Source organism: Ambystoma mexicanum, chromosome 1p (genome assembly GCF_040938575.1).
Source record: "Ambystoma mexicanum isolate Mex_15411 chromosome 1p, UKY_AmexF1_1, whole genome shotgun sequence".
NCBI classification, from domain to species: domain Eukaryota; kingdom Metazoa; phylum Chordata; class Amphibia; order Caudata; family Ambystomatidae; genus Ambystoma; species Ambystoma mexicanum.
This window is the reverse complement of record NC_090921.1, coordinates 1,100,375,840-1,100,393,414: the sequence shown is the minus strand read 5'-3', so window position 1 is coordinate 1,100,393,414 and position 17,575 is coordinate 1,100,375,840. Positions and strand designations below refer to the sequence as shown.

The window sequence follows — 17,575 nt, the reverse complement described above, 5'->3', positions numbered from 1 at the left end:
CACTATATCCTTGGAAAGGACACGCAGCTGTTGTCACCACCTTGTCACCAGTTGAGTGAGCTCCCCCAATAACACCCTGCTAGTGTGAACCTGCACCCGTTGCGCATTCTGTGAAAAATGATTTTGCTCCACAGGAGCACAAGTATCAGTAGGGTTAAAATGACCCACTCAGCCCAGACATTTTTTCATACCAAAACACAACACACTCATAAAGGTAAAACAGAGACGGTTAAGGAATATACTGCCTTTGTCTTTTGAGGTAACGTGGGTCGAGAGAAGGCTATGCTCTTAAGAGGGGTGTGAGGGTGAACCAGTAGTGACCCAAACAACACAGTATCACAGCACTGGCGTAACAGGGGCCCCGCAGCCCCCGTGGTGCGGGGGGCCCCGCGGTGTGGGGGGCCCCACCAGCACATGGCTGGGAGGGGGCCCCAGTAAAAAAAAAAAAAAAATTTCTAAAAAAAAAAAGTTTCTTTTGAAATTCACTCTGCATTCATAAAGAACATTTCTGTAACAGAAATAATTTCTTTATGAAGGCAGTGACTACAAAAAGAAACTTTCTTTTTGAAGTCTGAGGGCCCCCGTAACCCATGACATGGAAGACCCTAGGCTGGAGGCCTCCATGTCATGGGGTGGCGGGGGGGTGGGGAACCCTATGCCTTCAAAAAGAAATTGTTTTTTTTTGAAGCCACTCAGCCATCATAAAGAAATTATTTTGATTATGGTTCGGTCCTTAACTGAAATAATTTCTTAATGAAGTTATAGTGACTTAAAAAAGAAACAATGGGGCTCATTCTGACCATGCCGGTCCGGAAACAACGGTGCTGGTAAGCTTACAGGCACTGTTGTTTCCGGACCGGCATATTACAGTCTGCCTGGTGGGGCTGCCGTGCCCGACAGGTCTGACCCTGCCAGGCACAGCAGCCACGGTAGGCAGACTTGTCATGGAAGCACCGGCAGCGTTAACAATGGTGCAGGTGCTTCTGTGTCCCCATTCCCGTGGAGTCTGGGGTTTAACGAAATTACCGGCACCTGATTTCCCAGCCGCCGGACTTGAAATAGCACGGTGGCACCGGGAAGTCAGGCCATAGTAATTTTTTATGGGTCTGGCGGCAACCCGCCGGTAGCACCGGCACGGTTACCGCTGGACCCGTAATGAGCCCCAATTTCTTTTTTAAGTAATAGGGCCCCCCCTCAACTCCATGAGGTGTGCGTGTATGAGTCTATGGTGAAAGGGTGCACACTCAAATGTATAGCCGGCTGCCTGTGTGTGTATTGTGAAAGGGTGCACACTTAAATGTATGGGTGGCTGTGGGGGTGTGCCTGCATGGTGAAAGGGTGCACACATAAATGTATAGGTGGCTACCTGTGTGAGTGTATGGTGAAAGGGTGCACACTTAAATGTGTGGATGACTGGGTGTGTATAAGGTGAATGGTGTGTGTGCTTGTGTACAGGGGCACAAGAAAACCTTCATTTCGGGGGGGCTAACCCTTCAAATGTTGGGAGAGGCGCTAACTTCACATGCGGTGGGGAGGGGGAAACCTATTTGTGTGGGCGCATCCAAATTATTTACGCATTTTAATGAGACTATTCTAGTGCAGGTTCAATGTTACAAGCAGTTAACTCTCTCCTATAAGTCTCCTGTTCCCTTTCTACCCTTCCAATCACTGCCCTGGCATGCAAGTACTAAACCCACATCACGATTTCAATCGCCTAAACAATGTGGAATTTGAATGCAGGTACTAACAGTGAAATGCTTTACGTTGGTAATTGCTGGGTTCTTGTTAACAGCAAAAACCAGGTGCCGTTTAAAATCTGTGTCCTGTTCAGTCTGGCAACTGCTCTAAAGGTTAGCCAAGTTGAGTCAATATAGCCCAAAATGTCAGGGGGGGTAGTGCTGAAGCCCAGTCAACTCAATAGTGTTGCGCTACTACTTGTGTTTAATGCCTTGCTTACTCCTAGCCCTATTCTTCCTCGTCCCAGTACTTATATACGAGGCAGTACGTGTGTTTGAGGCACTCTGCCTCATACAAAAGTACTGGGAAGAGGTAGAGGTACATGGAGGTAATGCCTGATTTAGCTACCTGTAATCTTCATCACTCCTAGTCCCACTGTTCCTCATCCCAGTACTTACCTATGAGGCAAGGAGCCTCATACGAAAGCTCTGGGACAAGGAAGAGGGACGCAGAGGTAATTCTGGGCCAAGGAGCTGATTGTGGAGGTTGGGGTGGTGGGTGGGAGGGAGAGTGGATGTGTGGGTGGGCAGGATTGTGTGATAAATCATAATGGTAGCCGGTCAAGTGGCACAGCGAGTAGAGCGCTCGCTTTGACATCAGTGCAGAGCTTGCGAACGCAGGTTCGAATCTCGGCAGCGCCAAACTCAGCGTTTCATCCTTCCGAGGTCGATAAATGAGCACCACACACCGTGGGTAATAATAAGCAGCGCTCAGATACCTGAGGGTTCGTAGCGCTATATAAATGCCAAATTATTATTATTTTATTATTATGTCCAGGCTAAGCAGGCATGATATGTGGTATTAGTGGCTAGAGAGGCATTTTGATTTAGCCAGTCTAGTCATTCCTCAGTTTGGTATGACTTTCTTTTAACTGGACATTTCTGATAAAGTAGTCCTGCTAACTTTAATTACCTGGCTAGATTGGCATTTGGGTGCTGCCAGTCTAGCCATTTCTTACTGCGGCATTGTATGTTTTTCTGGGCATCTGTGATAAAATGATATGATGTGATTCAAGTCATTTATAATGCGCCTGTACACAAGTGTACACAAGAGAGGGATGATAGAGGGAGGACAAGACAAACGATCTCACTAGGCCTTGTGTCATTGTGAGAACGAGAAGTGCAAGGGAAAAGGGAGCAGGGAAGGGCAAGTGAGAGGGGAGGGGAAAACAGGGCAGCAATGCTCACAGTAAGTGCAGCCAGGGCAGAGCAGCTATTGGTTGTTCAAGGAGAACAATGGACTGCAGGGTTACAGTTACAGCCCCTAAGTGCATGGTAGGCCCGGAGGCAGTGCAAGGGTGACCAATCAAGAAAGAGCCTGGACTCAGGGAGACTCTGAGGGTAGCCAAGCAGCCAGTCAGTACAGCAGACAGGTAGGTCAGGTAGGTCAGCAGGGGGGAGAGAGAGCGAAAGCAGCAGAGAAGAGGAAAGCTTTTAGCTGCTTCCGAAACTTCAGGTTGTCCGCCTCAAGTTTGAGAGGGGCAGGGAGGCCATTCCAGTTGGAGGCACCAGCAGAGGAGAGAGGTCTACCCCCACTCTCTGCCTGGAGAAATGTCTAAGCCTTAGAGAGTTGGAGGTAGCTGAGTGAAGGGTTAGAGAAAGAAGGTATTTTGGAAGAGAGCATTGGATTTAGTGTTGGCACTGGCCCCAGAAAGCCTTGTGGGCAATGCAAAGGTTCTTGAACTTGATCCTTGCAGCCAGTGGAGAGATTTCAGGGCTGGAGAAATACAATCCCAGGGCTTGAGGCCAAGGCTAAGTCTTGCAGTCCTGTTCTGGATTATTTGCAGATGACGGAGACTAGAGGAAGACAGATTGAGAAAGTGGCTGTTGCAGTAGTCCAGCTTAGAGACAGTGAGCTTCTGGTGGAGAGTGAGAAAGGGAAGAGTCCCTTTGAGGAGGAGCAGCTGGTAGTGGGACTTCTTGGTGATGTCCGAGATGTTAGGAGAGAAAGAGAGTGTGGCGTTGAAGATGACACCAAGGTTTTTTGCCTCGCAGGAAGGCAAAGGAAGAGGGCCCAAGGTGGTCTGCTATAGTGAGAGAGGAAACACAGTGGCAAGGGTCCCAATGAGAAGGATCTCTGTCTTACTGGCATTAAGGCACAGATTGTTGGAGGCGCACCAATCCTGAATCATGGATAGACAGTCAGGAATGAGCAAGAGAGGAGAGGAGGATGAGGGGAGCCTGAAGGAAAGCTGAGTCCTCCGCACAACACTGAAAGTTAGAGGATAAGGTAGAGATCAGGGAGGCCAAAGTGGCCAAGTAGAGGTTGAAAAACCAGCGTGAGAGGATAGAGCCCTGGGGAATGCCACAGGTAGAGAGAGGTGGCGGAGAGAATGGGACCACGATCGACCTGGGAGCGGAGTGGCGGTCCAAGTGGAAGTAGGTCAGTCACTCTAGGGTCTGATCTGTGATGCCCAGGTTCTCACAGAGTCGATTGATCAGGATGGCGATGTTGACCCTGTCGAAAGCAGAGGAAAGATGAAGGATGAGAATAGAAGGAATGCTGGAATCAAGGTTAGAGAGCAGCACAGGTGTTAAGGAGAGCAGTTTCCATGCCTCTGGCAGCTCTGAAGCCAGACTGATGGTCATGGAGACAACCAACAGATTCAGTGTGGAGAGTAAGCTGGGAGATGGCAAGCTTTTCCAAGAGTTTGCTCAGGAAAGGTGGAGATTGAGCGATAGTTTTCCAGCAGGTAGGATCAGCAGACTGCTTCTTGAGGAGTGGGTGCACAAGGGAGTGCTCAAAGGGCGAGGGGAACATTGCAGTGGCGAAAGAGTGATTACAGAAATCGGCCAAGGCTGGAGCGAGGGTGTCAATATGGGCTTTGATGGTTCTGGAGGAGCAGCGGAGCACCTGTTTGGACGACACTTTCATAGATCGGACTTGTCTAGAAACCTCGTCAGGTGTTGTCAGAGAGAAAGAGGAAAAAGGAGGAGGAGAGAAGAGATGGCCAAAATGGGCCGAGAGAGGAAGAGGACATAGATGACAGGATGTCCTGAGATTTAGCAGAGAAATGAGAGGCCAGAGCTGTACAGAGGGCATGGGAGGGAACAGAAGAGGTATAGACCACAACAGGATTGACCAGTTCCTTGCAGATTTTAAAGAGTTTGGCCATGTTGTTCGGGGCCATGGAGACACATGCTTTATTGTGTGCTCTCTTCTTGATGAGTGTTATTGCTTTGACTGGCATTTTGCTGAAAACAGTCTAGGTATGTCTAAATGTGGCCTGGCATTCTGTACTATAATGTTATTACGTGTTTGCACTGGTCTACATTGTGCAGCCAGTTGGAAGCATTAATGTTCCTGTGCACTGTTGGTGACTTGCATGTATTGGATTGTGTTACCCTACAAAACAATTGCAAACACTCTGGCTTTATAGCCAATTTATCTCAGAAAGTGTGCTGTATATTGCATTAAAACACATATTTATATCTTTTTCCTAGTGCAGTGTGCGGCATACCCCTTCAGCAGCACGTTCATGCGTATTGTGCAAGCGTGACAGTCTAGGCCGGCCCAGAGTGTGGTGCAACCCGTGATTTGTTGCCGAGTTGGGGGGCCCCCTCAGCATGGCTCGCAGGGGGGCCCCCACATTTTGTGTTACGCCACTGTATCACAGTCCATACTAAAGGGAATGTCCAATCAAGGTTCTATAAAAATATATATACTGTAATCAAACAAGCCATGTTCATGTAGAACAAATAGAAAATACTGTATAAAAACCCACCACAAAGGAAGAACAGAGAAGATGCAATAGACTGAAGAAAGTAGCACTCTAAGAGTTGTTCCAGGGGTGGTAGGTAAATCTCTAGCCACACAAAGGGTATATCTTGAATGAAAACAGGAGCGATCAGGACCTAACCAGTCTCTAGTGTTCAAATGGACTGGGGGGCAGTTCAGAGTCAACAGTACCTGGATTCAGCTCTTGGTGGGCTGGCAAAGTCAGACCGAGTGTCAAGCGTAGCTGCAAGAAGATTAAGCTCAGTTTGGACACGTTGGTTTTTATGGGCCCAATCAGCAAGCTAGCATCAAGTAAGGGTGCAGTCAATCTGTGCGGTGGAAGGGCATCTATAAAGGTTACAGATCAGGCGTGGTCAGGCTGACTAGGGCTTTTGCTGCTGGGAGGAGTCAATGAATGATGCTCCAGTGGTTCAAGTTGGCGGGTGACGGTCATCAAAGTGGTGATCTTGGGTGTGTCGAGGTGCGATCAATGAGGCAGCCGTTCAAGTGCTATCTGGGTAGAGCCATGGTTGTAACCCCCGGTTAGAGTCGGCATGTGACTCTCCAGTGAATGGGTTTGGGACCGGGCGTCGAGCAGTCGTTTGAGCATAGCAGGTAATGAGCTTCAGCTAGGACATGATGCAGAACTGGTTAAAAGTGCAAGAAAGTTCAAAGTGGTGGGGAGGCACAGCAACCAGCACCGGCTACTTCCTTCTAGTTCCAGATGTGCTGAACGCAGAGTGACCAGTTCGGTGTGACGGAGCAGGTAGCTTTGGCTGGTCTGGTCCTCTGTTTGCTGTGAGGCCCACTCAGGGGGACTTGAGGATAGGATGGTTCCGTTCAGGGTCTATTCTCCCAGCTCAGGAGATTCCAGTGAAGAGTGGTAGGTCCTGATCCACAGCAGAGGTCACTACAGATGTGCCCTGGGAGTGGGTAGGCAACAGATCTTCCTTCTGTCTTGGACGATTCCTTCTTCACCACCTTCTGAGAGCTTTGAAAAGTGCAGCTTTACCAAAGGCAGTCCAGTGAGTTCTTCAGAGCAAATCTGCAGCGTTAAAGGATCGGAGAGGATCTGAAAGAATCTTCAGACGGGGTGGGAGACCGCTTCTTTAAAAGGCAAAAGTCCTCAGGTGATTGGACTAAAGTTAGCCCGCTTTAGTGGTGCAATCCCTGCTCTTAAACACAGTCTACTTTGCCCTTCCGATGCCACACCCAAATTGCTTTGCTACAGAGGAAGTGGGAGGAACATGAAAGAGAGAGAGAGGCAGCTACAACCAAAATGGTGAAAGTCTTCTTCAAGTGTCCAGAGCCCTCCTACCTATCATAATTCCACCCCTTCCCCTCTAACTAAGAACAAAGGCCTTAACAGATGCAGCACCCTTGTGTTAGGCTACTCATTTTGAATGGGTGTGCTCCTTTGATACCCAGGCACAGGGCAGCTTCCTACGGGGCATCTGTTTCATGCCGAGGGTGTTACCTGCCCTCACAAAGAGATCAAAGAGGAGGCCCAGCCCTCCAGCTTCTGTCCTGCCACTCGGTAGGGCTGACTCATAGGAGCTGACAGGTGTGCAATATCAATTAGGATGTGGCGGCCATGATAATATGTAGTACCATAAACTCAGACATCAATTTATTTTGGAGATTATCCTGACACCATCAATGGTTACTTATGATCATTGTAGTTTTGGTACAGGAGTGCATAGCTTAAATGCTGCTCCTGTGTGGCTGAAACTTGTTTGTCACTGCCACTGTCAAATGGCATCTGTGACCTTTGAACTTGCTCGTTGCCACGGGTAGAGCAGGCACTGCGAATCGGAATACTAATGCAGCAGGACACAGATACATATTATTCTTTCATGGATCTTATGAAAAGGAAATCTGATCAGAAGATAACTTTTTCAGAGATGGAATTACCCGCATCATTTTATTATTTAATAAAAATCAAGAAAACAAAAACAGGGCTTTGCACCCTTACCAGATGGCAATTCCTCACACACACCCAAGCCAATGAGGTTGAAACTCAAGGGGTCTGGCACATCCTCCTGGCAAAAGTACTGATTGATAAAAATATATTTGTAGTACTGATTGATGTCATCTGCATTGGAGTACTGTGACCCAGGTTGGTGTTGGATGTCCATGTCCAATTCCTGTAAGTATATGGCACAATGCAGTAACTTGGGATATGCTCCCTGCATTGCCATACGCCACCTCAGAGGTCTGTGATGGGTTTGGGCAGTGAAGTGAGACTCAACTTGTGTACCACTCAAACTATCGCAAATGCCTCCTTCTCAATCGTTGTCCAGTCGCGCTCTCGCTTGGTCAAGTGCGTACTTAGGTGCGCACAAGGTAGTTCTACCCCTCCAGAGTTCAGTTGTGCTAAGACTGTACTTATGCCAAATTCACAAGTGTGTGTCTGGATGATGAACTCTTGCCCAAAATCTGGGATCTTTAGAAATGGGGCCTGGCACAGGCCATCCTTCAAGCTCTGAAAGGATGACTGACAGGCAGTGGTCCAAGAAGCCTTCTTTGGCAGTTTCCTTGATGTGAAGTCGTTGAGGGAAAGGGCATGGGTCCCATACCCCTTATTAAAAGGTGGGTAATAACTAGTGAGGCCTAGGAAGGCCCCCACTTGAGTCTCGTTGTTGGGGATGTCCCAAACCTTCACAGCCTGGACTGTGGCCTGGAGAGGCTGTTTCTTACCGCCACCTTTTTGGTGACCTAAGTATGTCACCCTACCCTGCGCTATCTGGCACTTGGATGCTTTGATAGTCAAGCCAGGTTGTCTAGGTGGGCAACGCTGAAGTCTTCCAGCCCTGTTAAGACCTGGGTCACCATCTACTGGAAGGTTACAGGGGCATTCTTTAATCCAAATGGCATAACCGTACACTGAAAATGTCCATCCGGGGTGGAGAAGGCAGACCTTTCTTTTGCATGATCAGACAGGCAGACCTGCCGGTACCCTGCCATGCAGTCAAAGGTACTCATGAACCTGGCAGCACCTTACTGGTCAATCAGTTCACCTGCCTGGTGGATGGGGTGTGTCTCTGACTTTGTGACAGAGTTGAGCCCCCCAGTAATACACACAAAACAGGTCCTTGGTTCTCCCGCTACTGGACCTCCTAGAGACCAGTTCCACTGGGCTAGCACATGGACTGTGGGATGGCTCGATAACCCCCAAGGCTAACATCTTAGAGAATTCCTCCTTGATGGTGTCTTTGGTTTGTCGGACATCCAGTGAATCCTACTTTTCACTAGTTTAGTGTCTCCGGTGTCGATGTCATGGACATACCAATCAATCTTCCCGGGAGTCAGTGAGAACAGTCTTGCCAACTGATTCAGCAACTGCTGGGAGTCTTGCATTTGCTGTTCAATGAGGTTTTTAGAGATTTGAACTCCCTCAAGTGACCTTTAAGTGGGCTATACATGCAACACGTTGTGGAGTGGGCCCGTCTCCTCCACAGTCTCATCATCTGTGAGCAGAGCCATCACTAAGTCATCCTTGCTGTAATGGGGTTTAAGCCAGTTGACGTAGAAAATCTTATGCATCTGCCTCTGGGTCTTAGTGGCAATGTGGTAATTCACCTCACTGATCATTTCCAGCACCATATAGGGCCCAGACCACTTGTCATGTAAGGCACTGGGCTTGACGGGTTCCATTATCCAGACCGTCTGGCCTGGCCTTTACTCTGTGATTGTGGCCTTCTGGTCATGCCTCTGCTTCATGAGCTCCTGTCTGGCCTTCAGATTCTGGGTGCTTTGTTCTCTGTAGTTAGCAATATTGGATTGAAGACCAAGCACATAGTTCACTGTGAAGGATTTTGGGGATTGCCCTCCCGTTCTTCCTGCACCTGACTTAGCGGACCCTTAACAGGATTGCCAAATAGGAGCTCAAAGGGACTGACCTCAGCACCATTCTGTGGCACCTTCCAGTACAACAACAGGAGACATGCAGGAGAATATCTCACTTTCTCCTAAGGTGCTCTTATTATGCTCTTAAGGGGCTTGTTGAACCGCTCAGCAAGTCCATTGATTTGTGGTTGAAAGACTGCGAAGAACTTGTAGGTTGCTCCAAATTCATCACAAATCCTCTTCAAATACACTGATATGAAGTTGGTTTTCTTGTCAGATATGACTTCTTTAGGGAATCCCACCCGAGAAAATATCACAATGAGAGCATTTGCAACCACAGGGGCTTTGATGCATCTCAGAGGTACAGCTTTAGGGTAACGGGTGGTGTGATCCACCACGACCATAATGTACCAGTTTGGCAAGGAGGTTTAGGGATCCAAAGGAACCACAATGTCCATACCTATTCTCTTTAAAGGCCACCCAACAATAGGTGGTGGAATCATGGGAGCCTTGGTGGCCCTGCCAACCTAGCCAGTTGTTTGATAAGTGTGGCAAGACCAGACAAATTCTTTTATCTTTGATCCCATTTGGGGCCAGGACAAATAGGAAGACAGCCTCTCAGTTGTCTTTGGCATTCCGATATGAGTTGCCAAAGAATGTCACTTAGCTCGGGGAGACACTTGAGGTCTGAAACCACTGTATCCTGCACCTCAAGTTCAGGTTCTATGCCCGTTGGCCACCCTAAGATCACTGAGTTGGGTGCCGCTACATCAGGCACCTCAATGGCCACAAGACCCTCTCCAGGTGGAACAGGTGTCTCTGTGGACTCTGGATCAGGAATGGGTAGTATTGGTGGAGACAGTATTTAGTCATCATCAGCCGGAAGAGCCCCTGGATCCATGGTTGCCCGAACTCAGTCCCGAGCTGCTTAGTTTGTCTACAAGAAATTATATTGGTGTCAAGTTTATCATTTCCTAACAGACAATGTGCAACACTGAGCTGTGAGGTTTCTCCCCTCCAACTGAACTCCACGATAGCTAGTGTGCATCGAGTGAGGCCATTGAATTTCCTAACTAGCCTGGGAGGACCAGGGATGATCTGGTCATCTCGCACCCACTGTTGTGGACAGCGGTGATACTCGCTGCAGTATCACAAAGTGTTGTGGCTCTGCTCCCATTAATGAACACAGGGTCCAAAAAGATCTTTATGTTAGCAGGAACCGGGCCTCAGTGGGAGACCCAGTACCTTCCCATTCAGGGATACTAGGGTCCCTTTGGCCAACCCCAGGCAGAGTGGGAATTAATCATCTAAGATGCCCACTTTGGCAATGTCCTCTTCTTCTTCCTCCTCCATGAGTGTAGCTCTAACTATGGCCAGCTTGGGTCTACCCTTGCAGGCAGGATATCCCTTCCTCTGTCTCTGATCTCTGCAGACAAGGAAGCCTTGAGGGGCTGTGACTGTGGGTGCCCCCGTGGTAGAGTTGCCCTAACTTCTCCTTTCTGATGGAGCGGGTGATGCAGGTGACTGGAATTTCCCCTCTGGTTTTTCAGGCCCTTTCTGAGCAAGAAGGTGCAGACTTTTGTCCTTACCCTTTTCATATTTACTTTTCTCACCCCCTTTGTCATCTGGTTTGGAAGCAAAAGCTACTGCCTTTTTCTTGATGTGTGTAGCTACAAACCAGTCGGCTGCCTTGGCAAGCTCACCAGGCTCTGTGATATTTTTGTCCACTAGATGCTGATGTAACTCCTTCTCACATTGTTCAAGTATGCTGTCATATGCAATCAGATGAATCATGCTCTCAAATGTGCCAACTTTATTATTTGTGAGCCAACCACTCAGATATGTCAGTAACTGATGCGTTAACACCTCAAAGGTTTGACTCCTCTTTTTGGTGAGCTCTCTAAAGCACTTGAGGTATTGTTCTAGGGTTTTGCAGAACTTCCAGAGGACAGCAACCTTCATCTTGGAATAGATAGACCTCTCTTCAACTGAATGGGGTCAAATGAATAATAACTTTAGTCCCAACCATCGTTAAGCGGCTCATAAGGGATGTACCCCACAACTACTCTTCCACCTCCTCGAGGTGAAAAGCGAGCTCCAGCTTTTTCAACCAGCCAAAAATATCCTTACCCTTCTTATACAGCTGGACTAAGTCCTTGAGGAGGTGCACCTGCACTTTCCTTGGGAGCCACCGCTGGGGATACGTCCTTCCCCACTCAAGGCTTTGGTGGCCTCCTTCTGGACTGTGACCTCCAGCTTGCACAGCATCACATAGTCCCTTTCCTTCTATTCATCCGGAGCCATCACCCTTTCATCTAGGAGGTAGAGCCTGTCAGCACTGAGTGCTGCATAATTTTTTTGTGGCCTGGCTTAAGTACAGGATATACCCTATGTATGCAATTTGCAGGAGACTTGCGACCCTTTCAATACCGCCGTACAAGCCCGTTAGGAGGAATGTTGAGAAGCACTATCACGTTTTCTCTCTTCAGTGACTTCCACCCCGCCCCCCAGTTGTATGGGTAATAGGGCTAGGGGATCCAACCTGCTGCTTGTCCCCTGAGAACTCTCCATCCACATAGATTCCTCCAAAGCTTGGAGGCTCTTTAGCAGTTCAGCTTTCTTAACCTTACTGCCATGAAGGAGACGCTTCTCACGACAGAGGTCGCGCAATACACTTGCTGTCAAGGTCTATACCATGCTAATATCGAGTTCCATGGTTGTAAAAATACCATAGCAGTGAAAACTAACGTTACCTGCACACTTTTATTTTGGCTGGCTGGGCTGTAGGCAGTCTGTTTCAAATCCCACCACTGCCACCAGTGTGATGAATTTTATTTTTGTTCCATAGGAGTGAAAGATTGAGTAGGGGTAAAATGGCCTACTCAGCCATCACACTTCTAGAAACCAAAACACCACACTATCATAAAGGTAAGACAGGGACCATTAAGAGATATACCTCCTTGCCCTTTTGTAACGTGGGCTGAGGGAAGCCTATGCTCTTAAGAGGGGAGTGAAGGTGAGCCAGTAGTGACACAAACAACACCGTACCAGAGTCCAAAAGAAAGGGAATGTCCAAACAAGGTTCTATAAAAATATGTATACTTTAATCAAACACAACATCTGCACGTAGATGAATAGAAAATACTGTAAAAAAAACAACACCCCAAAGAGAAGAACAGAGAACGTGTAACAAGCTGGGGAAAGTAGCACTCTGAGAGTAATTCCAGGGGTAGTAGGTAAATCACTAGCCACAAAAGTATATATCTTGAATGAAAACAGGAGCGATCATGACCTAACCAGTCTCTAGGGTCCAAGTAGACAGAAGGGGCAGTTCAGAGTCAACAGTACCCAGATTCAGCTCTTGGTGGACTGACAAATTCAGATCCGGTGTCGAATATAGGTGCGCAAGCCGATGAAGCTCAGTGCAGCCACATTGGATGATGTGGGCCCAAGCAGCAAGTGGGCATTGAGTAGGGGTGAATGCGGTCGCTGATTGCAGTAGAAGGGTGGCTCTCAGGGATGCAGGTCGGGTAGTCCCACAAACACTTTGCAGTTGGCAAGGCCGAGTCCCCGCTTTAGCTGCTGGGAGGGGTCAATAAGTGATGCTCGAGCAGTTCGATTCAGTTGGCAGCAGTCGTCGAAGTGGCGTTCTTGGTTGTGCGATGTGCAATCGATGAGGTGGCAGAGCTAGCTGGTTGAGCCGTGGTTGTAACCCCTGTTTAGAGTCAATGTGTTACTCTCCAGTGATTTGGTTTCTGTCCCGGCATCGAGCAGCCCCTTTGGGCCTACCAGATGACGAGCTTTCACTAGGACATGATGCAGAGCTGGTACAAAGTGCAAGCAGGTTCGAAGTGGTGGAGGAGTGCAGCAACCAGTGCCGGCTACTTCATTTTTGTTACAGATGTGGTGAATGCGGAGCATCCAGTTTGGTGTGATAGAACAGGGAGCATCAGGTAGTATTGCCCTCCTGTTGTTGTGAGGCCCACTCAGGAGGACTCAAGGATAGGATTGTTCTGCTCTCCCAAATTAGGAGATTCCACAGCAGAGGTCACTCCAGATTTGCCCTGGAAGTGGGTAGGGAACAGCTCTTCCTTCTGTCTTGGATGATTCCTTCATCACCATGGGCTTTGGAAAGTACAACTTTCCCAAAGGAAGTGCAATGAGATGTGCAGAGCAAATTTGCAGCCTTAAAATCAGAAAGGAACTGATAGAATCTGCAGATGGGGTCCTTCTTTTGAAGGCAAAAGTCCTCAGCTGGATGGACTAAAGTTAACCTGCATTAGTGGTACTATCCCGACTCTAAAACGGAGTGGACTTTGCCCTTCTGATGTTACACCCAAAGGGCTTTGCTCCAGAGGAAGTAGAGGGGACAGGAAACAGAGAGAAAGACAGCGAGAACCAAAATGGTGGAAATCTCCTTCCAGTGACCAGAGCCTTCCTGCCTATCACAATCTTGTATGGAAGGCGGCAAGATTAGGCCTTTATAGATGCAGCACCCTTGTGTGAGGCTACTGCTTTTTAATGGGTGTGCTCCTTTGTTGCTCAGTGCCAGGACAGCTGTCTGCAGTGTGGTTGTCTTGGGTGGAGGGTGTTACCTGCCCTCACAAAGAGATCAAAGAGGAGGCCTAGTCCTCCAGGTTCCTGCCTAGCCATTTGGTGGGCTACACTCCGCTGACAAGAATACACATTACCTTCCACAACAGAACTGACTCATGGAAGCTGACACATGTGCAACATCAATTGGGATGTGGCGGTCATGATAAGAAGTACCATGCACTATGCCTAAACTCAGCCATAGCTGTATTTGAGAGATTATCCTGCCACCATCATGGGTTACTTATGACGGTTGTAGGTTTGGAACATGGGTGTATATCTTAAATGCTGCCCCTGTGCGGCAGAGACTTTTCAGTCACTGCTGCAGTCAAACGGGCATCTGTGATATCTGAATCTGCTCGGTTCCGTGGGTAGAGCAGGTGCTGCAAATCAGGATACTGATGAAGCAGGACACACATATGTTCTTTGCTTTCGGCATTGAGGTTATGAAAGGGAAATCTGATCAGCAAATAACGTTTCAGACGTTGAACTACCCGCATCATTTTCTTATTTAATAATAATCAAATAAAGCAAGGGTTTGCACCCTGGCCAGATGGAAATTCCTCACAGGGCCTCATCACGAGTCTGGCGGTAACCCTTAAATGCGGTGGTAGCGCTATTACTGCCACATTTCAGGGTCCGCCAGATCATGGCTTTGGCTGATTTCCCCCCAGCTTTTAGCTGGGGGGAAAGCCACTGAAATTCCGCGCTCATACCGCCGGCGGGAAATCCGCCAGCGGTAAGAGCGCGAAATTTCCCCATTGAGCCCAATGGGGAATGGGGCATTCCCGAATGGGCTCCATGGGGAATGGGGATTTCCAGTTCCGCCAAACCCGTGATCCGGAGCTAATAGCGCCGGTGGGTTTGGCAGTAGGGCAGATAGCACCAGCGCTATTAGCACCAGCGTTACGGCCCAACTTGTGATGAGGCCCACATTCTCCACATGCACCTGTTGTTTATTGCTCGGTTGTTCCCCATCTTCATCATGCCCCATCTATATCCCGTCTACTTCCTCAAAAATGTACCAGCCTCAATCTTAATGGTATATTCATACTCTCTAGCTCTATCTTTCTCCACATCATCTTCCTGATTTGAAAATGTTGTGCTCCCAAAGATACCCAGTGGGACTTTCTGATCCACAGTAACTTACGGGGGATATGATATGATACATAGTTTATAACGCACATCTACACAAGTGTTTCTAGGCGCGTTATAAATGACATCATATCATATCATATGCCCCATAAATTAGGGAGTCGGGTGTGAAAGGTTATCAGAAAGGTTTGCTTTGTTTACATTTTATTCATTTATTCAGTAGAATGAGGGAGTGCAAGCGAAGGGTTCGAAAACTCGCAGCATGCCCCAAATGTTTTTACAAACGGTTTCTTTCTCTATTTTGTGGGTGGGTGTACAAAGGTTAAGGGTAGAGTTTAGAAAAAGAAATGACAACGTTGTTCAAAAGTTTCTTTTTTTCTGTTTTGTCTCTTGGGTGGAAGGAGGAAATGTAATGGAAAGAGAATTTTAAAAAGTAAACACAAAGGACATCGCAAATATGTTCTCAAGGGTTTCTTAAAGGGGGGAATTAATTTAAGGAACTAAACAAAACTGGCACAATATAAAATAAAATGTCACAAATAGGGAATCAATCTAAAAAATAAGAAAGAAATAACGCAAATTGCTACTGGTTTTCTAGGGCTCTGATTTGCCTACAGAATCTCTCCAACAAGTTTGGTGGTTCTGATTGGCCCAACAAACCCTCACAGGTGAATTCAGGTACCATAACAGGCTTTAGCTAATTAGCTTGAGAATTTGCTACACAGGATTCGGTTTGCCTCGTGAGTTCAGTGAGGCAGAGCGTTACACTGCACAGGCCATTGGCCAGACCTGTGGATAGATGAAAAGACCCAGGATATGGCTGCAAAGCATGCACAGTTAGAAAATGCCATGCAACTTGTTGTGTTCTTTCTAAGTGTACTTCACCACCGTTTTCTGTTAATGATTGAATTCTTTGAAACATGTCTCCTGTTTTATCTGCATCACCTGCTACTTGGTAACTGCGTTGCTGGTCTGCTCTTAGGCTTTGAGTCTTAAGCATGTCTTACCTTCCCAGTCTTATTCATGAATCTGAATGCACTTCAGTTAATTTGGATGTTCACTTTTGGAAAACGGTTCGTCAATCTTATGTTCAGTTCTGTGGTTTGCAAAGCTGAGCCAAGAGCTCTCCGGTCAAGCTGGCACCGCAGTGAAAACCCTTGCTTGATGTATTCACCTTTCAATCTGTGCAGTGAAGAATGTTTCTCATTTGCAACCATTCTGTGCAGCAGATGTCCATCGAACATGTTTAAGTCATATTTTGACTTTGTGTCTTAAATCTTTTCATCATCGCTCTCCTCATGGCCCCCTTCACTTCTTTGTTTCTCATTGTATATATCAGAGGATTACACATTGGGGTCACTACTGTGTAGAGCAGAGTGAGCACTCGGTCCCTCTCAGGGTTGTAGTTGGATATTGGCCGCAGGTAGATAGTTGAAATAGTCCCATAGAATATGATGACTACCAGGAGGTGTGAGGAGCAGGTGGAGAAGACCCTAGACTTCCCCTCAGAGGAATGGATCTTCATTATGGTGGAGATGATGTGAATATAGGAGAAGAGGGTGAAGAGGAAAGAGCAGAATACAGTGATGGTGGCCGAGACAAATACCCACATTTCATGGATGTGTGTGTCAGCACAGGACAACCTAAGCAAGGGCTGGATTTCACAGAAGAAATGTTTAATTTCTTTAGACTTGCAAAATGACCACAAGAATGTAAATACTGTGTGCACCAAGGAATTAACAAGGCTGCAGGTCCAGCAGAGAGCAGCTAGCAAGAAGCAGGTCATTGTGCTCATTATGACATTGTAACGCAGAGGCTGACAGATAGCCACGTGGCGATCATACGCCATCACAGCAAGGAGAAGGCATTCCGTACATCCCAAAGCCGTTGAGAAGAACATCTGCATAGCACAGCCCAAGTATGAGATGGATTTATCCCCAGTGAAATAATTGTACAGCATTTTAGGCACAATAGTTGTGGTGAAGCAGATGTCTATGAAAGAGAGGTGGGTGAGGAAGAAGTACATAGGGGTGTTGAGACCAGGATCAATTGTTCGAAGTAGAAGTAGGAGGAGGTTGCCCACAATGGTCACAAGGTAGATGGTCAGGAGCAGCATAGGGAGCATAACCGTCATCCAGGGGAGGTCAGAGAACACCATGAGCAGCAAATATGGTTCTGCTGTTAGATTATTAGGAGCCATTCTGTTCCATCAGATTAATCTCTAGAAGAAAGCATAAAAGAATATTGATATATTCTTCATAAATGGGAGGGCAACCTCATACTTACTTTAAATCTGGGTTGTCCAAGTCCAGGCTTCGAACCCCAGAATCCTGACTGGTTTTCCAGATATCCCTCAGTAATAATGCATACATTTAGAATCATTGTATTCAAATTGATCTCATAAATATTAATGAGTGGTATCCTGAAAATCCAACATGTTTCCAGCCCTCGAGGCATGGAGTTGGACAACCCTTCTATAAATACACATTTTATTTGCTCTAGTTTTATAAGATAAGAGGCTCTTTCAACACGCTGATACACATACAAATGTAATGGACATTTTGTGACAAGACTTTAATCTTGC

The 17,575-nt window shown here is 47.3% G+C and overlaps 1 protein-coding gene across 1 annotated transcript; it reads right to left on the bottom strand.

Annotated features, from left to right (window-relative positions):
- Positions 1 to 16,237: 16,237 nt before the first annotated feature.
- On the bottom strand, positions 16,238 to 17,191 carry LOC138526215 (olfactory receptor 5V1-like). The gene has a single exon (XM_069636723.1). The coding sequence runs from the start codon at positions 17,189 to 17,191 to the stop codon at positions 16,238 to 16,240; it is 954 nt and encodes a 317-aa protein (XP_069492824.1).
- Between the last annotated feature and the right edge of the window lie 384 nt (positions 17,192 to 17,575).